At 42.4% G+C, this 24,024-nt stretch overlaps 1 protein-coding gene across 1 annotated transcript in view; it reads right to left on the minus strand.

Moving 5' to 3' along the window:
* LOC142661390 (carotenoid-cleaving dioxygenase, mitochondrial-like) overlaps positions 1–22,149 on the minus strand; it is a 43,298-nt gene extending 21,149 nt beyond the window's left edge. Inside the window, exons 1-2 of the mRNA XM_075838772.1 lie at positions 21,934–22,149; positions 7,143–7,344 (exon numbers count right to left, since the gene is read on the minus strand). Coding sequence (XP_075694887.1) covers positions 7,143–7,344; positions 21,934–21,970 — 239 coding nt within the window. The 5' untranslated portion in view covers positions 21,971–22,149. The remainder of the gene's footprint in view (positions 1–7,142; positions 7,345–21,933) is intronic.
* Positions 22,150–24,024: the final 1,875 nt, after the last annotated feature.

Genomic DNA, 24,024 nt, shown 5'->3' on the forward strand with positions numbered 1-24,024 from the left:
CTTTTTATATGCAGTATTTGTCTTTTCCTCTCTTTCTTACCCTGCTTGATTTGTTTATATCAGTGGGATCACCAGTGGGGTCACCAGCCTGTCTACACAAAAGCCTATAGCAATAAGAAAAATATTGTCTATCCATGCATGTTCAGAGTCACTGTGACCTAAGGCAGCTACAGACAGAAGGAATTGCAGAATCCACAGTGACAGATGAACATTGCTAAATTGTATTATCACATACTGTCATGTTGGTCATACTATGCAAGACTCAAAACGCACAGTTTTTATGCAATAAAGATGCTTTTGTCAAATTCGATACACCACTAATTAGCAATAGGGTAAAGGAAGAGGGACATAACAATGTTAAAGATCTTAGGACTTGCATCAGGTTAAAAAATAATTGCATACTTCCAACTCAAACAGGCGATTGATAAATCAGTGGATAGGGAGCTGTTCCTAATATCTCCTGTTCAGAGAGTTTATAAGTTATTAGTAAGAGAGAAAAGACAGATGTCCCAAATGTATGTCGGACGGTGCAGATTTATTGCATTTAATGTGGAATTTCCCAGAAACCTTGGAATATTGGGAAAAAATCTTTGAGAATGTGTCGGGTCAATTCCATCCTGAAATTCAATTTACACCCAAATTAGTTTTACTGGAAGATGATGTAGGAGTACCCTTATGGGAGGGAAAAAAAACGGGGTTGCTTAAAGAGGCTGTGTCACCACATTATAAGTACCCTATCTTCTAAATAATGTGATCGATCAATTTTGAGCAAGTTATGCACAATTTCAGATTTATGCTAATTACTTTCTTAATAGACAACTGGGCGTGTTTTTACTTTTTTTTACCAAATGGGCATTGTAAAGAGAAGTGTATGGCGCTGACCAATCAGCGTCATACACTTCTCTCCATTCATTTTTAGCAGTACTTGCAACACAGCGTGATCTCGCGAGATCATGCTGTACTGTCACATACTCCCACATTAACTTTACCAAAGTGTCTTGAGAGTGAATAGACATTGCCTCCAGCCAGGACGCGATATCTATTCACACTCCCGACACGTCGGTAAAGTTTCTGTGAATGACAGCACAGCATGATCTCGTGAGATCACGCTGTGCTGTGTGAGTAAGTCCCACAGAAGCTTTACCGAAGTGTCGATAGTGTGAATAGACATCGCGTCCTGGCTGGAGGCAATGTCTATTCACTCTCAAGACACTTCGGTAAAGTTAATTTGGGAGTATGTGAGAGTACAGCGTGATCTCGCGAGATCACGGTGTTGCGAGTACTGCTAAAAATGAATGGAGAGAAGTGTATGACGCTGATTGGTCAGCGTCATACACTTCTCTTTACAACGCCCAGTTGGTAAAAAAGTAAAAACACACCCAGTTGTCTATTAAGAAAGTAATTAGCATAAATCTAAAATTGTGCATAACCTGCTCAAAATTGATTGTTTTTCAAAATAAAAACCAAGGTTGTTATCTACATTACAGTGCCGATCACATTATGTAGGAGATAGGGCACTTATAATTTGGTGACAGAACTTCTTTAACCCCTTGCCCCAGAATCACGTACATGCACGGCGGGGAATGCTGTGCCTTGCCGCATTTTGCCGTACATGCTTGTGATTCAGTTAATGCATGAAGTTGTGCAGATGCAGTTTAAGGACAGCCCCTGACAACAAGTGTCTCTTGCCGGCCAGGGACAAATCAGCTGTTGACCCGGTCGGCGATCGTTGTAATTGGTCTGTTTCTACGGCGGACCAATCACAATGAGCACTGTCAGAGGAGGGTGTCTCCCCAGCTCCGATCCTCTCATTTGTGAGAGAGTAGAGGTCGGAACTGGTTATTAGAGATTAGGCAGTGATAGAAAGAGAAAGAAAAGTTACAAAAAAACGAAAATTAACCCCATCGCATTCCCATAACAAGGTCAAGTTCAAATATACAAGTAGTGTGTCATGTTCAAGTTCGGTCGACAAGAGCTATTCAAGTTCACGTTCATTTACCTCATTGTCCTGTACTTTGTCAAGTTCAACAACAATATACAAACATGAAAGGCAGAACCTGACAAGTTCAAGTCCAAATAGCCACAATCGTTGTGTCAGAGAGACACAATTGTTCTGTGCTTTGTCAAGTTCATCAGCATTATCCAAAGTGTCAGGCAGAAGTTGATAAGTTTAGTATATATGTACATTAATTCAAGTTCATAATTTTTTTTATTTACGTTAGAAATTTAGCCTTACAGTTAAATTAGAAAAATGTCTGAATGGATGTAAAGCGCCGAGGAGGCATTTGATATCCTAAATTCAGAGTCAGACTCTGACAGTGGAGAAGAAGTGCATTTTCTGCTGTCATCCTCTTCATTTTCATCTGATTCAAGTGATGAAGTACTCCGTAGACGCACTAGGGTCAGCGGCCAATCAGTTTCCCCAAGTGACTCTGACTGAACCTCTGCTAGTAATTTTATACCCCAAGTGCCAGACTTTACAGCCACTGCGGGAACTTGTGTGAACACTGCAGGGTTCAAGGAAGTAGATTTCTTTTCACAGAAGAATTAATAGAGATGATAGTGGAGCAAACCAATACCTATGCCCAGCAGTGTTTAGCTGCCAACCCCAACTCATATTACGCAAGACCCCGTTAGTGGACTCCTACCAACTCAGTGGAGATGAAACATTTTTGGGGTCTAGTCCTAAATATGGGAATAATAAAAAAGCCCTCAATAAGGTCATATTGGAGTAATGACCTTTTATACCACACTCCACTGTACCGCAACGTCATGCCCAGGGCTTGATTTGAAGTGTTACTAAAATTTCTGCATTATAACAACAATGAACATTGCCTACTCCCTAATGACCCTGCATATGATTGCTTATTTAAAATTCGGCCCATTATAGACCACTATAATCTTACATTTTCCCAGATATACACCCCCGACAAACATATAGCCATAGATGAATCCCTAGTACATTTCAAGGGCAGATTACATATTCGTCAATACCTACCCAACAAACTGGCCAGGTATGGCGTTAAGCTGTACAAATTATGTGAGAGCACATCTGGCTACACACATAAATTCAGAGTCTACGAAGGGAAGGACTCCAGATTAGTGCCCCCAGACTGCCCCCCTGCCTGAAAATAACTGGTAAAATTGTATGGGATCTGATTCACCCCCTGCTAGATCAAGGGTACAAATTGTATCTAAACAATTTATATACAATCGTCCCGCTACTGAAATGCCTGTTTTCCAGAGGTACTGTTGCCTGTGGCACTATCAGGCGAAACCAAAGAGATTTGCCTAAAAGTTTCATAGGGCAAAGGATGCAAGCGGGGGAAAGTAGGGCGGTGTGCACTGATAACATGATGCTTGTCAAGTACAAGGACAAGCGTGAAGTCCTTGTACTGACCACTATATATTCTGACAGATCCAGCCCCGTCCCAGTCCGTGGAAACATAGAGCCGGTCCCCAAACCTGTGTGTATCCAGGACTATAATAAGTTTATGGGAGTAGTGGATTTGTCAGACAAGGTGCTGCAGTCATACAGTGACCTTTGCAAGACTCGGGCATGGTATAAAAAAACTGTCACTGCACCTGACTCAAATAGCCCTTTATAATTCTTTTGTCAGCTACAAAAGTGTAGGAAACTGGGAAATTCCTACAATTTCAGGAAAAAATAATAAAGGCCTTTATATTTGGGGAACAGGAAGGAGTGGGGAACAGGGCCTCAGGAAGCGAAGGCAGAATAATTCCAGGGCAGCATTTCCCTGGAGTAGTTCCCCCGACAGAGACAAGGAGGAGGCCACAAAAAAGTTGTCGGGTATGCTCCAAGAATGGAATTAGAAGGGACACTACACACCATTGTGAGACCTGCCCCTCAAAGCCCGGTCTTTGCATACAAAACTGTTTTGAAATTTACCACACCTCAGTTGACTTCAACTAACCTGCCCTCCCTTCTGTAATTTTTTCAAATACCCCCTAACTTTTTTTTATTATTCTTTTTATTACCAATGGTGAAGTAGAAAATTACTTTATTTAATAATTCAGTTCCCATTTTTACTTATTACCATATTTCCAACGTTTCAATTGGCAATCTAGTAAAAGCCCTAAACAAAACGAAAAATTCTCATTACACCCCTAGAGGAATACCGTTCAAACACAAAGCGGATCCTCAAAATAATGAGAGTAAAAATTAGGCCATAAAATGCCTTGTACCGCATGTCCTGCCATATAACGCTGTTATATCAAATCCCTGTTACTGTTTGGTGAAATCGGCTTGAACACAGGAGAAACTGGGCAATAAATGTTGGGGTGCGTTTCCACAGTTTCATGTACTATGTACGAAAAATATGTCCTATAAATGACGCATTTGTGAAAAGAAATGAAAATTATTTTTTTTACAGCGGTTTTGGGTTAATTTCAGCAACAACCTGTGGGCCCAAACACCTCACTAGACCCTTAAATGAATACCTTAGGGGATGTAGTTTTCAAAATGGGGTCACTTCTGGGGGTGTCACATCGTTCTGCCAGCTCAAATCCTTTGCGGCCATGGAGTGGGGCCTATAAGTCATTCATGATAAAATGATGTCCTGAAAAGCCAAAGGGTGCTCCTTTGCTTTGGGGCCACACTGTGTGGACATGCAGCAGATTACGGCCTAAGTTGGAGAAACTGGGCAATAAATGTTCGGGTGTTTCCTAAATTTCATGTACTATGTACGAAAAATCTGTCCTATAAATGACGCATTTGTGGAAATAAACAATTTTTTTATTTTTTACACCTACTTTTCATTAATTCTTGCACAAAAACGATGAACTCAAAAAACACAATACACCCCCCATTTAACACTTTGGGGAGTGTATTTTTTAAAATGGTGTCGTTTTGGGGAGTTCCTTGTGTTCTGGCACCTCTGAGCCTCTGCAAACCTTGCATGGTGCATGAAAACAAAGTCTACTTCAAAATTTAGAAAATTACCTTTAAATTTTTAAGCTTTGTAATACATATAAAAATTTAAAATATTTTAAATACATTGCTGTTAAAATAAAGTAGACATAAGGAAATATACGTTTTATAGCACATTAGTACAGCATGTGCATAAATAAGTCAACTAGACTTTAAAATACTAAATAAATGATTTTTTTCTAAAATTTCTAGATTTTTGCATTTTAATAAAAAAAATACAAATCGTATCGGCCTACTTTTACCACATAAATATAGCACAATATGTCACGAAAAAACAATGTCAGAATCACTTGGATACACAAAGGCATTACGGAGTTATTTTGAAAAATGTTCACACATCCCAGAATTTAAAAATCTGGCTTGGTCCTTAAAAAGGCTCTGTCACCAGATTTTGCAGCCCCTATCTGCTATTGCAGCAGATCGGCGCTGCAATGTAGATTACAGTAACGTTTTTATTTTTTAAAAACGAGCATTTTTGGCCAAGTTATGACCATTTTCGTATTTATGCAAATGAGGCTTGCAAAAGTACAACTGGGCGTGTTGAAAAGTAAAAGTACAACTGGGCGTGTATTATGTGTGTTACATCGGGGCGTGTTTACTACTTTTACTAGCTGGGCGTTCTGATGAGAAGTATCATCCACTTCTCTTCAGAACGCCCAGCTTCTGGCAGTGCAGACACAGCCGTGTTCTCGAGAGATCACGCTGTGACGTCACTCACTTCCTGCCCCAGGTCCTGCATCGTGTCGGCCACATCGGCACCAGAGGCTACAGTTGATTCTGCAGCAGCATCAGCGTTTGCAGGTAAGTAGCTACATCGATTTACCTGCAAACGCCGATGCTGCTGCAGAATCATCTGTAGCCTCTGGTGCCGGCTCGTCTGACACGATGCAGGACCTGTGAGTGACGACACAGCGTGATCTCTCGAGAACACGCTGTGTGTCTGCACTGCCAGAAGCTGGGCGTTCTGAAGAGAAGTGGATGATACTTCTCATCAGAACGCCCAGCTAGTAAAAGTAGTAAACACGCCCCGATGTACGCACATAATACACGCCCACTTGTACTTTTACTTTTCAACACGCCCAGTTGTACTTTTGCAAGCCTCATTTGCATAAATACAAAAATGGCCATAACTTGGCCAAAAATGCTCGTTTTTTAAAAATAAAAACGTTACTGTAATCTACATTGCAGCGCCTATCTGCTGCAATAGCAGATAGGGGTTGCAAAATCTGGTGACAGAGCCTCTTTAAGGCAAAAATGGTTCAGTCCTTAAGGGGTTAAAACACTTTTTACCGCTAAATTGCTGATCGTTAGACATTGGATATCGGACAAAACCCCCTCAATCACCGAATGGAATCGACAATTGAACTCCTTAATTGTAACGGAAGAGATGTATCACCAGGGTTTAATTAATAAAAAACATATAACACATTGGGGTATTAGAGAGAACACACAGTCAATTAAACCTTTATACAGAAGTTGTTCCTACCTTCTTATATATTTAGGTAATATCCCAGACCGGGTGGTGGGTGGGGGTGGGGTGTATCGGAATAAAACTAGTTTTATGTCATTTGTATGTATCGCTGCATTTGATAAATAAAAAAAATTTTAAAAAAATTATTCTGCCATTTGCAAATTTGGTTTGCTGAGCTCCAACCACTCCCCTCTGTAGTTGATTGACGGCTTTGCTTGTCTTCATCGTTATACAAGCAGAGCCGTCAATCAACTGCAGACGGGAAGAAAGGGAAGTGTTTGGAGATGTCGGACAGTTCTTGGTTCGGTAGACTTGAAAACCTAATTTGCATATGGCGCGTGCCAGAATAAAAAGTATTTTTTTACCCGGATGCAAGCCCTAAGATCTTCCACACTGACACGCATGTCCCTCTTCCTTTACCCTTTCGCTAACTAGCAATGTTAGCCGTTTGTTAGCCTTAAATCTGATGACAGACTCACTTTAATACATTAATTTGCTGAAATTTATTTGAGATCGACAGACGGACAGATAGACATATAAAGAAAGATAAATATATAGATATAGATTGATGATAGAGAGAGATAGATAGATAGATAGATAGATAGATAGATAGATAGATAGATAGATAGATAGATAGATAGATAGATAGATAGATAGATAGATAGATAGATAGATAGATAGATAGATAGATAGATAGATATTGACTTGATTTAATCTCACTTGTCATTTCCAAACTCAAATCTGCCAGGTCCATTACGGAGCAGGCTGCCTGTGATCCATCCGGGGACTGTCCCAGTAACCGTAGTGGAGATGGGCAGTGGAGTTTCCTCTACAGTCTGATATAGTGGTGCAATGCATTCTTTCTCTTCTTCAGTGGAAAGGCACAACTGCTTTTCCTCTTTATTAAAAAAATTCTTTAGCACTGAAGACAAAAATTTGTAATATTAATTAGGTTTATTTCACAGTTTCTGCTTTAGATCATGTGCCTGTACATGCCCTCATCACATCCCACTTACAGTAGATTACTACAACATCCTCCTCTGTGGCCTTCCCTCTAACTTCCTTGCACCCGTCCAATCCATCCTCCACTCTGCTGTCCGGTTAATCCACTTCTCCCCTCATTCTTCTCCTTTGTCCAAGTCCCTTCACTGGCTACCAATCACCCAGCAAATTATTTTTTAAATACTGACAATAACATATAAGTCCGTTCTTCCGCCAACTTGCCAATACTTCCCCACACGTAATCTACGGTCCTCTCAAGACCTTCTTTCCTTCTCTGCACTCCTCTTGCCTGTTACTCATATCATTGTCCTCAAAATATCTCCCGCGCCCCCCAACTCTAAAATTTACTACCTTAGCACATCAGACTCTATCCCACCATTCAAACTTTCGAAAGCAGCCAGAAAAGTGTTGTCTATGCAGCCCAAAAATATTTTATGGTAAATACCTCAAAACCGCTGAGCTATGCTGTTTCCATAACTCCAATAGGAGTGAATGGCAGTTACGGAGGCAGCGTAGCGCACGAGCTATACTGTTTCCGTAACTGCCATTCACTTCTATGGGAGTTACGGAAACAGCATAGCTCAGTGTGCTATGCTGTTTTCTGATTACATGGACGGAGATTACGGGAACCGAGAAAGGTAGGGGGCCCGTTCTAGAGATAGCTGCAGGTCCCAGAGGTGATATGTTGATATGCCATATATGCCTCTGATGGGCAAACACCTTTAAGTGTATTATTTACTTACATTATATATTTGGAATATTACACTTCTATCACAAGTACGTGTAATGGGGATGGTAATGGAGATGTGATGTAATGCATTGTAATAATCCGCTTACCATAAATCCTATCCTAACTGCACTCCCCTGTTCTGTTGCCAATACATAGTATCACACAGCTGGCAAAGAAATACGAGTGCCAGGCTGTCACTCCAGCTCATTATTTGACAGGTGGGTGATTGTCTACGCACTACCTAGCCAAACTAATCCCTGAGATTTACAAGGATTAATCATTACTATTTATTCACGTGAAAAATTGTGAAGTAATGTGAACACTGTGTGATTCTTTTTATTGTTCGTACATTATCATTAATGAATAGCAGTAATAAAATTAAAACCAACCACAAACACAAAAAGAAACTGCTAACTGTGTGAGGGTTTAGTAATAGTAAATCTTATGGATTAAATTATGGAAATCGCTGAATTACCAAAAAAAACCTACTAAAGTTATAGTTGTTTAAAGAGTAGCTCCAGTTGTACTCTCCCACACAAATGGACATTGAGCGTGGAGACTCTACTGAAGGCTGCGCGGAACAGTTGCCATGGCAACGGTACGACACCCATATAGAGTATCGTGCATGGGTCCTATTAATTACAATTGGACTCGCATAGTTGCCAATAGTCCTGAATTTGCTGGGACTGTCCCGAATTTACAAACACAATCCTGGCAAATTACTGTCCCGGATCGTGTTCCGGCAACTGGCAAATGCCATATTCAATAGGACGCAGAAACAATTGAATACTATGACAGAGCAGGAAACGATCCGCTCCCTGCTCTGTCATTCACTAAGTTACAGGCCACGCTAGGCCTGCAGCCTATAAGATTCAGGGACGGGATCCCTGCGCATGCCGGAGCAATGATGTCACTGGATCTCGCTGGCCCACGCAAGGATTCCGTCTCTATAGGGGGGCTGTGTGGCTTTATCTACAGGGTGCCTGTGTGACACTATTTAGAAAGGGAGCAGTGTGCCACTATTTATAAAGGGGATAGTGTGGCACTATATACAACTGGGGAGTGTGGCACTATGTACAAGGGGGAGTGTGGCACTATCTAAAAAGGGAGGTGTGGCAATATCTACAGGGGGCTGTGTGTGGCACAATCTACAGCGGGCTTTGTGTGGCACTATCTACAGGGGGCTGAGTGCGGTACTATTTACAGAGGGCACTGTGGCACTATCTACAGAGGGCACTGTGGCACGATCTAAAAATGGGCCGTGTGGCACTATCTACAGGGGGCCATGTGGCACTATTTAGTGGGGACCGTGTGGCACTATCTACAGGGGGCCATGTGGCACTATCTACAGGGGGGCCATGTAGAACTATATACAGGAGGCACTGTGGCATTATCTACGGGAAGCATGTGTGGCAATATGTACAGGGAGCAGTGTGTGGCACTATCTACTAGGGGCAGTGTGGGGAACCATCTACAAGGGGCAATAAATGTGGCACTATCTACACTGCACATATCGCCTATTCCTAGTGATAAAGTGAGACACCACGTGCCTGTAAACAACCAGATAACCAGAGAGAGATACTGGCCACCATAGTAGTTGTCAGCCAAACTAGTGCAGAAATGTTTGTTTATTTGCATGCAGAATTCTCTGAACAAAGCCATGCCCCATTAGCCATGCCCACAAGATTAACCACGCCCACATAAGACACCCCCACCCGATAAGCCACACCCTAAGTGTCCCTGGAAAAAAAATTAGCCAACTATGAACTCGTGCCAGGGCAACTGTACCTCCTAGCGTGCAGGAGTGTTTCCCCACGCCCGATGTAAGTTCAGGCAGCAGTGTACAACTTGAGCCTCACTTTAAGCAGAAAAAAGCTATTGGCAACATGGTATGCAGAAAAACAGGTGGCTACAACCAAAGAAAACAAAGGCAAAGACTCCAAATTAGTTATCTGATCTCCCGATCAATCCTGACATACTGAAACCATACTTGCCTCCTCTCCCTGATTGTCTTGGAGTCTCCAGAAATAGGGAAGAATTCTAGGACTTTAGCAGAAGAAGCAAGTCTCACGCAAAAGGCTGCTGACAGCCGTCACTTGGGGGAGCTTCCTGCCTATGTGTATACAGCATATTGCTCCTGTTGTATAAATATGTATGCAGTGAGCTCCCCCTTGAGGCAGCTGCAGGCACACTGAATTATATCATTTAATTAAACATTTTTAAGGTAAGCACTCTATTGCAATGTTTATGTGGGGCACTCTGCTAGCAGTAAGGTTTATTGAGTGCACACTGCTGGTGCTGGCAATATTTATGTAAGGCACTCTGCTAGGCAATGATCGTGGGGGGCACTATTATGGCACTGTTATTGGGGGCACACTGCTGGCACTGTTAGTAAAGATACTTTGGCTGTTGCTTATGGGGGCCTGGTCTGTATATTTTCACCACACCTCGAGTTTCTGCAAAAATGCACAGCCTCTCATAGACTCCTTACCTGAGAAAACTCACATAATTCCCCTTAAACTCTGTGCTTCATTGAAATTTCTATTTAGTCCAGCTGCGGTGTGGTGCTTAGATGCATTTGAACAAGGATAGAAAGAACGACCTCCAGCTCACCTTTGCTGCATATGTGACTTTGGATAATCCTGCACGGATCCTCGTGTCGGCACACGATGAGTAGACAAAACTAGGAAGAAAGAGGTTGGATCCAGCATGGAAGATGCGATAAAATGGAACTAATTTCCAAGTTTAATGGGCCAATAAGTTTGGCTAGTTAAAATCAGGACTTGGGTGCACAGCGTGAAATCCTGGTAGTGTAAGGAAAATTATAGTAGTTTGTAGAGAGCCTACGCGTTTCAGACACTGCAAGCGTCCTTAATCATGGCTGAAGCTTCAGCCATGATTAAGGACGCTTGCAGCGTCTGAAACGCGTAGGCTCTCTACAAACTACTATAATTTTCCTTACACTACCAGGATTTCACGCTGTGCACCCAAGTCCTGATTTTAACTAGCCAAACTTATTGGCCCATTAAACTTGGAAATTAGTTCCATTTTATCGCATCTTCCATGCTGGATCCAACCTCGTTCTTCCTAACTTAGATGCATTTGCATAGTGTGTGTTCACATATGGAAAGTAAGATATATGATCATGACACTATATTTCGTAAAGTGTTCCTATAGAAATTGGATTGTCACCAGTGTCCTCCTGTTCTTATAGAAATGGGACGGTCACTGGTGTCGACATGTTCTTATAGAAATGGGACTGTCATTGGTGTCTTCCTGTTCTTATAGAAATAAGACTGTCACTGGTGTGGACCTGTTCTTACAGAAATGTGACTCACTGGTGTCTTCATGCTCTTATAGAAAGTGGGTTGTCACTGGTGTCTTTATGTTCTTATAGAAATGGGACTTTCACTGGTGTATTCATAATCTTAAAAAAATGGGACTGTCACTGGTGTCGACATGTTCCTATAGAAATGAGACTGTCACTGGTGTCTTCATGTTCTTATAGAAATGGGACTGTCACTGGTGTCTTCATGTTCTTATAGAAATGGGATTGTCACTGGTGTCACCATGTTCTTATAGAAATGAGACGTTCACTGGTATCTTAATGTTCTTATAGTAGTGAGACTCATTGGGGTCGACATGTTCTTATAGAAATGGGACTGCCACTGGTGTCGACATGTTCTCATAGAAGTGAGACTGTCACGGGTGTTGATATGTGCTTATAGAAATGAGACTGTTGCTGGTGTCAACGTGATCTCAAAATGTTCTGGTTTATTACAAAAAACACAAGGTAACCATAAAAGTTTTGCTTGGGGGTTTAATCTTATTTTCTGTGTAGAACATACAATATGAAAAAAATGTGACTATGGAAAATGAAATTAAATTCTGTAAAACAAATTCATAATTTAAGTCACTCAGTTGCCAATTACTTCCAAGAAGTCAGATGTTTTCTTTCATTTTTTTTAATTTAAATATGGATTTGTCATTCTAAAGAGTATCTATACTTATCAACCCCATGAAAGGGTTGTTACAATTCACGTTATACCGCCTTGCTCGTTTATCGGCTGATCGTAAAGTTTTAAATACTGAAACTATTATCGTTGTCGGCTGCACATCCCTCTGTGTAAACAGGGAGACGTGCTGCCGACAAGACGGAAATGTATGGGGTTGAACGATCGTAGGAATGAGCACTCGTCCCCATACTAGCTCCTTGTAAAAGGTGCAAACGAGCGCCGATCAACAAGCTGTCTTGTTGATCGGCGCTTGTTTACACGGTCCAGGTCAGTACCCTAAGACTCATTTATAAAGCTCTCCACAATGCTTCTAACTTATCTTATCTTTTTTTACTTCTTTAATTCTCCTCTTCAGTCTGACAGTCCCCATAGTCTCATCCTTTTTTATGGATGAGTTCACACCTTTCAAGCAAGGAAATCAGTTCCCTCCCCCATTGAAAACAACATGGCTGGATGGAAATGAAACACCAACATCATTCCCATCCAGCCCACCATTGATATCAATGGCCTCAGTACCGCCAGTCTAAAAAGCCATCCATCGTCTATGATGGACAGAAACTGACCATTTTGGTCTCTTTTGGATCAAAACATTTTTCCATAGAAAACAATTTTTTATTTAGACATCAGTTTTCATGAACAATTTTTGCCCAGATTAACCTCTTTTCCACAAAATCTTGTTTATTTGGGGTGCTGAATGGCAGAGATGTTAATAGCTCAATTTTCATATCAGCTTCCTTCAGTTTGTAATCCACATTCCCCCTGTATTCGTTTCTACTGTTTAATCCTGGTTGCCATTCCCCAGCCAGCGTAGTCTGAACTTTGATGACGTCTCGAAGACAGTGAAGCAGAGTAGCACAGCGTGGCGGGAGCAGACTTCAGTTGCACCAAGCAGACTTGTTGGGGAAAGAGTGAAGCCCAGGAGTAATTTGGCAGCATGCAGGTACAATGAATGACTGGGACCATTATTGATCTGGCACAGGCTAACCTAGGGTGCTGAATCTAAGATATATCACGTTCTTCACCCTTAACCCCCGCAACGAGGTATGGACTTTAAGATTCCCAGGTCATGTTCCCGAGGATAGTCCCCAATGAACTGGAGGGCTGCAGATGGTGGGTGTGAACCATTTTGTGGTAACCAGATTTGGGTCAGTAACAGGCGGGCCAGGGGCGGACATACCGCATGTGCAGCCGGTGCAGCTGCACAAGGGCCCCGCGTGGGAAGGGGGCCCGTTCAGTGGCGTAACTACCACAGTAGCAGCCGTAGCAGCTGCTACGGGGCCCGCGGCATGGGGGGGCCCGTGTCGCCCTGACAGGCACATTACATTTTATGTACCAGGCCTGGCGGCACGGGCCCCCTCATGCCTAGTAGCATCACAACACTAGGCATGAGGGGAGGGAGGGGGCGGGGGCCCGGTGATAGCCGCCACACTGCACTACCAATCGGGAGGGAGGGGGCGGGTGCCCGGGCCCGGTGATAGCCGCTACACTGCACTGCCAATCTGGCACAGATGAATAGGACAGGACGGCGATGCTGGTGGTAGGAGGAGCGCTCAGGCAGGGGAGAGGACAGGGGGCGGTGCGACGTAAGACTTCGGGCGGCTGGACAGTACAGTCAGGACTGCCGGAGAACTCATAGGATGAGCGGAGGACAGACACAGGACGAGTGGAGGACGTGCAGACTGCAGAGGACAGGTAGATGAAGTTAAAAAGTTCATGTCAGAAGGGAGAAGTTTTTATGTAGAAAAATCTGCCTCATAATTCCTTCCGGAATTTTGAGGCATATTTTGACCTGCCGGTAGAACACTTCCCGCGTTTTTCATTGCGTTTTTTTGTGGCGTTTTTCGGCCATCGGGCCGTGGGCAGGGAAACGCAGCAAAAAACGCATTTTCTGCCTGCCATTGTTGTCAATGGGAAGTCAGAGACAGAAACGCCCGAAGAAAGGGCATTGCGCTTCTTTTTCCCGCATGCGGTTTTTACTGCTCGCAGGAAAAATTTCATGGATTTCAATGGGAGGCACTTTCTGACGTTTTTCGCGAAAAAAACCTCAGTGTGAACTCCCCCTAACACAGGGGCGTAACTACTGCTATAGCAGCCGTAGCGGCTGCTACGGGGCCGCGGCATTAGGGGGCCCGCGTCACCTGCCGGCACGGGCCCCCACCTTGGCCGGAATCTCCGCTAGCTGCCGCTATGGCTGCTACAGCGCGATGCCACGGAACACTACGGCAGAGCAGGGAGTATCTCCCCGCTCTGCCATTAAACATAAGACATGTATCCCCTATCCACAGGATAGGGGATACGTGTGTGATCGCTGGCATTGATAGGGAGAACGGGGGACCGAAAGTCCCCTGAAGTTCTCCATCACAAACCTCGGACTTCCGGGGTCTGTGTCGGCAGCTCCGTAGAAATGAATGGAGCGCCGGTCACACTTGAGCTGCGCAGACACCGGAAGTCAGAGGTGAGTGATGGAGAACTTCGGGGGACTTTCGGTCCCCCGCTCTCCCTATCAATGCCAGCGATCACACATGTATCCCCTATCCTGTGGATAGGGGATACATGTCTTTTGTCTTTTCACACTGTAGGTCGCATTTTTTTGAGTGATTGGGGGTGTATGGCGTTCCCTACAGGGGGGGGGCTGTATAGCGTTCCCTACAGGGGGGGGCTGTAAGGCGTTCCCTACAGGGGGGGCTGTATAGCGTTCCCTACAGGGGGGGCTGTATAGCGTTCCCTACAGGGGGGTCTGTATGGCGTTCCCTAAAGGGGGGTCTGTATGGCGTTCCCTACAGGGGGGGGCTGTATGACTTTCCCTACAGACCCCCCCTGTAGGGAACGCCATACAGAACCCCTGTAGATAACGCCATACAGACCCCACTGTAGATAACGCCATAAAGTCCCCCCTGTAGATAACACCATACAGCCCCCTGTAGATAACGCCATACAGCCCCCCTGTAGATAACGCCATACAGCCCCCTCTGTAGATAGCGCCATACAGTCCCCCCTGTAGATAGCGCCATACAGTCCCCCCTGTAGATAGCGCCATACAGTCCCCCCTGTAGATAGCGCCATACAGTCCCCCCTGTAGATAGCGCCATACAGTCCCCCCTGTAGATAGCGCCATACAGACCCCCCTGTAGATAGCGCCATACAGACCCCTCTGTAGATAGCGCCATACAGTCCCCCCTGTAGATAACGCCATACAGCCCCCTCTGTTGATAGCGCCATACAGTCCCCCCTGTAGATAACGCCATACAGCCCCCTCTGTAGATATCTTGAGATTCAGTCCTGCTTGATAGGTAACAGTGCAGTAAGCTAAGCATGATAAGATCATCTAAATTATTGCATCTCAGTTGCATGAGTGCTTTGTGTTATATTCAATGATTCAATTTAACCTAAGTCTCTAAATGTGGGCAAAGAAAATAAAAAAACTATACTCACCTCCTCCCTCGCCTCCGTTCACCCGCCGCAGCCCCCATCCTCCTGTCTCGGTCTGTGTTACAAGTGTACAAGGCTGCACTGGTGACGCGCTGCCGATGGCACGTGACCGCTGCTGCCAATAACTCCTCATTGGTGTGCTGCTGAGGACAGTAGTTCCACAGCAAATCGCTGTTGAGGGCATTGATTGGCTGCAGCGGTCATGTGCCATCGACCGCGCGTCACCACAGCAGCTTTGTAAACACAGAAAGGGATAGGGGCTGCGGAGGGGGAACGGAGGCGCCGGAGGAGGTGAGTATAGGTTTTTCATTTTCTTTGCCCACATTTAGGGACTTAGTTTAGATAAGAATTTAACCCGGAAAAAAATGTGTTACTTGTGTTCTAAACTGGTAATAAAATGTACAATATAAATCTTCCTTCATAATTTTTATTAGTAAGGTTTATTTTTATATGCATATATATGTTTAGGTAACTTTGTCGGTATTGGGGGGGGGGGCGGGGGGGCCCTGGCACATTATCTGCACAGGGGCCTTTTGCAGTCTGTGTCCGCCACTGAGGCGGGCGATGTCAAGTCCAGCACTCAGTATCAAGAGGCAAGGTCCAGTCAGTTGGTACATGGGTAGATCAAGCATTCAACACAAAAAATGCCAGGAAACTCACCAGGGCTGATAACCGAGCACTGCAACACTGGAGCGTTTTGTCATTTCATTTTTTATTTTTTTTTCTCTCTTCTAGGGTGGAGGGTGAATAAAAAAATCTGTTATTTAAAACAACTACAGATGAGTCCACTCTTACTCTCTGTTCACACTTCCGTTAGTTCTTTTCCAACAGGATTCAGTTGCTTTTTGACGAGTTGTCAAGATATTCTGTAATATTGTCTTATCTCGTTTATGCAAGTGAACTGACCTGTATTACTAAAATTTTCAAGCCATAAATAAAGTATTAGCAAAAAAACGCTGCAGTGATTCTCCAGAAGGAGTGACGTCACGCACCGCACCAGGCCCAGATTTTGAAGGTGGAGCCGCGCTGCACAAGCAGAGGGGAGTCGTACGTCCCGTTGTCGCCATTGCTTTTGCCGGAGGGACACCCTGCCAAGCAGTTAGAATTCTACCATGGTTCGTGTTGGCTCGCGGTTTACAAATATCTATCTGGTATTTTTTGGGACGCAAGACAAGTAAAATTTTAAGCTCTGATGTCTGAATTTTAAGGTTTTGCATGGAGTTCTGATAAACGTTTCAATAAGAAAAAATTCATATTCAAACCTGTGTCCATACTCTATTGTATATTTTAGGCTGATTAAATTGTTTAAGACAGTGGTTCCAATGGAGCTTAACCCCTACCCGTCGTAAACAACGTTCAGATTTTAATTTTAGTTTCTTCCTCCCCACCTTCCGAAAGCCATAACTTCTTTATTTTTCCGTCAATATAGTCCCTGAGGGCTTTATTTTTGTGGGACGAGTTGTAGTTTTTCGTGGCGCCATTTATTGTGCCATATAATGTACTAGGAAACGGGAAAAAAATTATTTGTGGGGTATACAACGAAAAAACAGCGATTCCGACATTGTTTTTTTGCGCTTCGTTTTTACGGAATTCACTGTGCAATTAAAACAACATGCGGGTCAATACAATTACGGTGATACCAAATATATATAGTTTTTTCTATATTTTACTACTTTTACAAGTAAAAAATAAACGTTATTTTGTGTCGCCAAATTCTGAGAGCCATAACTTTTTATTTTTCCGTCGATTAAGTGGTATGATATTTTTTGCGGGAGAAGCTGTAGTTTTTAATGATATCATTTTGGGGTATATGCGACGTTTTGATCACATTTTATTAAATTTTTTGTGGGAGATCAGGTGACCAAAAAATAGCGATCCTGGTGTTTACAATTTAATTTTTTTACAGCGTACACCGTGCGGGTTAAATAATGATATATTGTAATAGTTCAGACTTTTACGGATGCGGCAATACCAATTATGTTTTCATTTTTTATTTTTTACTATGCTTTAGGTGAAAAATGGGAAAAGGGGAGTTTTTAGAACTTTTAATTGTAATTTTTTTTTTACACAAAAAAAACTTTATTTTACAAATTTTAACTTTTTTTATTAGCCCCCCCAAGGGGACTTCAACCATTGATCTTTGGATCACTTGCACGATATACTGCAAGACCAATGTATTGCAGTATATCGTCTTTCTGACAGGCTTCTATTAAGGCAGGGCTTAGTAGGACCACAAAGATGGCGGACCTGGGGGCCTTCATTAGGCCCCCAGGCAGCCATAGCAACTATCTTATCATGATAACTATTTTATCATCAGGACATAAGGTCAGTGACGTACTTTAGATGAAAATTTAATTTGTGCCTTGTGCTACTATAAATATTACAGCCATGTGCCCCAAATCCAGAAATCCGCTGCAACTGAATGCAATAAAGATGAAATGGGATTGATGTCTGGTCATTGTTTTTATTACTCTTTTTGTATCCGTGCAAATTGTAATCCTTATGTAACCCATACAACAAAAATATAGTATATCCAGAGATGTCATGACTTTCCTATGATCAAATAATGGACATATTCAATACTGGAATTTTTGTACAAAATAATTTTGCTACCATTAGACGACTATTGAAAGGAAACACTATAGAAATTACATTGTAATGGAGAACTTCAGGGGACTTTTGGTCCCCCGTTCTCCCTATCGCTGCCAGCGATCACACATGTATCCCCTATCCTGTGGATAGGGGATACATGTCTTTTGTAGGACACACTGTAGGTCAGATTTTTTTTGGGGGGTTGGGGCTGCATGGTGTTACCTACAGAGGGGCTGTATAGCGTTACCTACAGGGGGGCTGTATGGCGTTACCTACAGGGGGGGCTGTATAGTGTTACCTACAGGGGGGGCTGTATAGCGTTACCTACAGGGGGGGCTTTATAGCGTTACCTACAGGGGGGCTGTATAGCGTTACCTACAGGGGGGGCTGTATAGCGTTACCTACAGGGGGGTCTGTATAGCGTTAACTACAGGGGGGTCTGTATGGCGTTATCTACAGGGGGTCTGTATGGCGTTCTCTAGAGTGGGGGCTGTATGGCGTTATCTACAGGGGGGGCTGTATGGCGTTATCTACAGGAGGGCTGTATGGCGTTATCTACAGGGGGGCTATATGGCGTTATCTCCAGGGGGGGCGCTGTAAAAAAGGCACTATCTACAAGGGGGGGGGGGTTGTGTGACACCCAGGGGAGGGGGGGCCCCAGTCAAAAGTTTGCTATGGGGCCCAGTCTTTCCTAGTTACGCCCCTGCAAGGTCCGTATATCACGGAGCGAACAAAGCCATCTGAATAAGGCCTAACAGTAAATTTGTATATACACTATATATAAAATAAAGATATACATAATGTAAAGAAGTCAGCGGAGAATTGCCGTTTGTACGGGCTAGATATGTAATTGTCACTTCTATGTAAATATTTAATGGGTTTTATGGCTACAGCAATTAAAGTTTATTTACACAATTTTCTAATATAATTTCTTTATAAATTCCTCACGGTTTTTAGATCTCTGCTTGCTGTAATTCAATGGGAAACGTCATTGTTTAATTCCAAGAGATATAACTCATGTAATGTACTGGTTATGTGATGGAAACACAGGTGCAGGATATGTTACAGTTACAGTGCAGGTATCAAAACTTTAAATATGAATTCTATTTTGGAAATTATTAAAACTAATTTGGAGCCTAAATTAGACACATGTATTTTGGGGAATCTTGGAAATTATTGACTTGAAATTGGAAGAACAATTTGACTATTGACCGTTTAATTCTATTTGAAAAATTGAAATATATTCATAGGGGTAATCTAGAGCTTTTATTTTTTTAATAAAATTTGGCACCCTTGGATTAATCAAGTAGACAATGATCCCTTTATGATTATGTTAAAATATGGGATAAATTTGCATTTGTTTATGGACTACGGAGCGTTTCCCGGGTGCGATATTTATTATAATTCCGTTTCCAAGTCGCCGCTGCCAAATAGGATGGGAGGGTGGGTTTTGAGGGGAAATTAGTTAGTTGCTTCATGAAGAGCGCAGTTTTCTTTTTTTTTTTTCCTTTTCCTTTTTGTGTGTGTCTATGAAACACAACAACTTTTGATGTCACTGCACATACACGATTATGTTTTATAATTTTGAATAAAAAAAATACAAAAAAAAAACCGGTATCAAAACAGTGTCTTGCAACTCGTCAATCACTTGTGTGTCCATCACATGACCAGGACCGATTTTTATCCACTGGAAATAAATAATGAATGTTCCTATTGACAGAAAGACATCAAGTTTGTGTTATTTTCTTTTTTTCTGTTTTGATCCAGTAGAAGGTAAAGACAATAGAAGACCAGTCACATCCCAAAATAAATAAATCTAACAGCATACCTTAATTCCTTCCTGACCACTGATGCCAAAACACTTTTTTTTCTTTTCCCTAAGTGCCCCCATTTATCTGGTATCATCTATGTTATTTTTGGCACCTGGTATTTAAATTAATGAATACATTTACAACTGGGTGTCTCCACAGTCTGAGAGGGTCACCGTGATCTCGTCAGACTGATAACATCTCACAAGATCTACCTTCTCTTAGCAGTGTTTGGGGGATACAGGAGCCGGGACAGACACTTGAAACAGGAAGCAGCCGCAAGGGAATCCAGGAGCCGGGAAAGGCATTGAGGCTGGTTCTGTCCCGACCCCTGGACCCCCTCGGCACTGCTAATAGAAGGTAGCGTTATTGTGTGAGATGTTGTAAATCTGACGAGATCACGCTGCTGGAGGTACTATCCACGTTGACAAGACAATCACAGAGCAGTGGAGACTGCCGAGTTGTCAATTTAATAATTAATTTACATATTTGGTGCCAAAAAATAATCAGGACACAGAGCAAATAGGGGTCAGAAAGGATTTAGGATATGCTGGCAGTTTTATTTACTTGGAGACGTGACAGGTCCTCTTTGAAAAAAAATACCTGTGGTGTTTAAAGGATAACTAAACTTTAAAAAAAAACTTGGCATGTCATAGTGACATGTCAGAAGTTCTGATCGGTGGGGGTCCGAGCACAGAGACCCCCACCGATCACTAAAACGAAGCGGCAGAAGTACTCAGGTGAGCCATGTGCCACTTCCTTTCTGATCGTCTTTCCTCAGAAAGCCGAGTGAGCGATGTATGGACTCATAGACTATCTATTGAACCCGTACACTGCTCCAAGGAAAGCCAAGGAATGCCGATCAGAAACGATGTGGCACAGCGCCCACCTGAGCGCTTCTCCCGCTTTGTTTTAGCGATCGGTGGGGGACTCAGTGCACGGAACCCCACTGATCAAAACTTCTGACATGTCACTATGACATGTCAAAAGTTTTTCAAAAGTTTAGTTACACTTCAATAGTGTTATAATACACATCAATGGAAATTTTCCCTTGTCTGTAATAATATTTGTATAAACATCACATTCTACTATTACATAGACACTTCTTATAGTATCTCTCCCTGCAGAAGAAGTCTCATTGACTGACATATAGTGCTCCCTCTTTCCTCAAGAAGTTCTTCATCAGCTGCAGTGTATACTGTACAGTGGTTTGCCCCAGCTGCTGCAGAACATAAAAATACACTTACAAAAGACCATGTATGAAGTCAAGGATGAGGGTATTCCATATCAATAAATCAATGGTGGACAGTACTCTCCCTTTCACTTCAAAAACATTGTTGTGTATCAGCTGAGGTCGATTATAAGGAATAATGCGCCCCTGCTATAAATTACTACAAATATTAGAAGTGATCTATGTGTTCAGGGACCTATATAAATCCGCTGAGCCGGCAGTTGCTTGCTTTTATATGTTCACAGTATTCCTTGTGATTTCTAATATACTTATACTTAAAGTATACGGGTGGTACATTATACTATATACATTTAACATTACCCGTCAATGGTAATACACATTTGGTATCACAGCACATTGGCATATAAAGATTTGCTACTCGTGGTTCTACAAAGCACTACAAGAAACCCAACAAATAATGTAGCGAGAAAAAGTTACATTCAGCTCTGCTACATCTTGACCTCTGGTACTTACATGATCCCCACTAATGGCGTTGCCTTCCCCAAATTATAAAATTGTCAGGGTCCAAAACACTAAACATTTACCTTTGACTGATTATCTAGAAACATTTTATCTTGTAATCCTAAAAAAGCGCTATTTTATGTAAAGAACAGAGCATTTCTAATAAAGGATTTCTCTTTCTCAGTATGCCACCACATAGTGTGCCAGTAAAACAGCTGCATCATCCAGTGATATAAATTACCTGGTATATTGTACAAAGCAGAAGAGATGAAATCCATTGATGGTGTTGGGACTGTGTTGACTTCAGAGCAGGATCCTGAGGTCTTCTGCTTAAAATGTAGGGGATGCAATGTACCGAAAGCTGATTGAATGCTTGGACATCAGCAGAATCCTCTGTGCTGACAGCTTATTGTGACTGTCAAACCCTGACTCTGAATAGCTGCCTAAGCTGCAGTGCACTTCAGAATAAAAGCCTGGGGTGGCAGCAACGTACATTGTGTGACCTCATTGTCTTGTATTGTAAAATACAGGTCCCGCTGTTCTGTAGCTTTATTGGTTGATGTAAAAGGAGACAATATAACTAGAGACGACATTCACAATGCTAAGCATATATATTACGTAACAAGTACAGATGTGGCAGAGCTGAATTTGTCAGATGTTGAAAGGAAGAATACCTTATGTGATTTCATCATATATTATCTGTAGTTTTACGTCAGGATACAGGTAAACCTGCTGAATAATCTTTGCTTTGAGTTATCACAGTTAAAGTGTAACCGTTGTTTCAATTTTTGTTCCATAAATCAATAGCACAAGCGATAAAAAACTTTGTAAATATATCTTATTAGAGAAGAATGACTCTTTCTCCACTTATCAGACTCCTCTCCTCCTCCTCCTCCTCTGCCTTACAGCACTCTTCACTCACTTTTAATTCATTGGTAAAATCTGATTATCAACTTACTGAGGAATCAGGTTACAGCAGTTACCCATAGGAGTCTATGGAAGAGCAGAGGGGGGGGCTGCTGGAGGGAGACACGAACACAGGCTGCTGCAGCTTCTAGTAAGTTTCCTAATATCTCATCTAAGTTCTGGATTCTCAGCTACAATGCTTATTACTGCTGTGTAAAGTCCTCAATACTACTGCCGTGTTTAGTAAGTGTTTTACTGTCTCAGTGCTGGACTCTAGAAAAAACACTTACTAGAAGCAACAATAGTGTATGTGTGTGTGTGTGTGTGTGTGTGTGTGTGTGTGTGTGTGTGTGTGTCTCTCTCTCTGTATCTGCTCCATCCTCCTCCTTCTAGACTTCTATGTGCATCTGCTGTAACTTGATCCCTCAGTGAGCTGATAATCAGTCTTCATCTCTTCATTACTGAATACGGATTTTACCTGTGAATTGAGAGTGAATGACCAGTGAAAGAGGTAAGAAGGGGGTCGGGGGTGATCTGTGTGGAGGTGAGGAAAGTGATAAGTGAAGAAAGAGGCATTTTTCTGTAATTAGATTTATTACAAAGTTTATTTTTACCACTTATACTAATTATTTAAGGGGAAAAATGAAACTGATGATTACACTTAATAGGCATAAATTCAGCCATGCTACAACTATACCTGTATGTCAACCTAGTGCACGGGGTAAAAACATTTTTGTCAGAGTGTGCCCAAATTTTCAATAATTTTTCTGAAAAATTCTCTCAAAAGCCAAAGCACCATTAAGGTTTGGAATACACAGTGGCAGAAAATTGATGTAAATGGTGGTAAAATGACAATTGCAAAAATGGCAACACTATTTCCAAGATTTCACAGCAATTTACAATGATTTTCTGTCCCCATGGTGAACATGAAGTGCCTGCTACATGACCCCTATAACAGTAAGTCATATGACCGCTTAACAGTAACAGCCCTGGGACCCTGATGACAGTGATAGTAAGAGGACCCCAAATATAGAGCCTGCCACAAGATCACCATTAGGCCTTATTCACACAAACAGATTTCTAGTCCGTGTGCTGTCTGTTTTTCACGGATCAATTGCTGAAGAAATGTGGAAAAAAAGAAAAGTGAAACCAGGAAGTGCTTGCAGAGGAGTAAAACGGACAAGAAAATGTTATGACACACATGCGACATTGACATTCATAGGGATAAAAAAATATTCAGTTTTTTTGCGAATGCAAATTGTATACGCTCGTGTGAATAAAACAGTGACAGCAAGGAGACCCCATAAATACAGTGCTAGCCGCGGGTTTCCCATAAGATGAAGCACATGCCACAGGACCCCTGTAACAGTCACAAGATCCCGTAACAGTCACAGGACCATGGTTAAAAAGGATAGCAAGGGAACCC

This window comes from Rhinoderma darwinii, chromosome 10 (assembly GCF_050947455.1).
Source record: "Rhinoderma darwinii isolate aRhiDar2 chromosome 10, aRhiDar2.hap1, whole genome shotgun sequence".
NCBI lineage: Eukaryota > Metazoa > Chordata > Amphibia > Anura > Rhinodermatidae > Rhinoderma > Rhinoderma darwinii.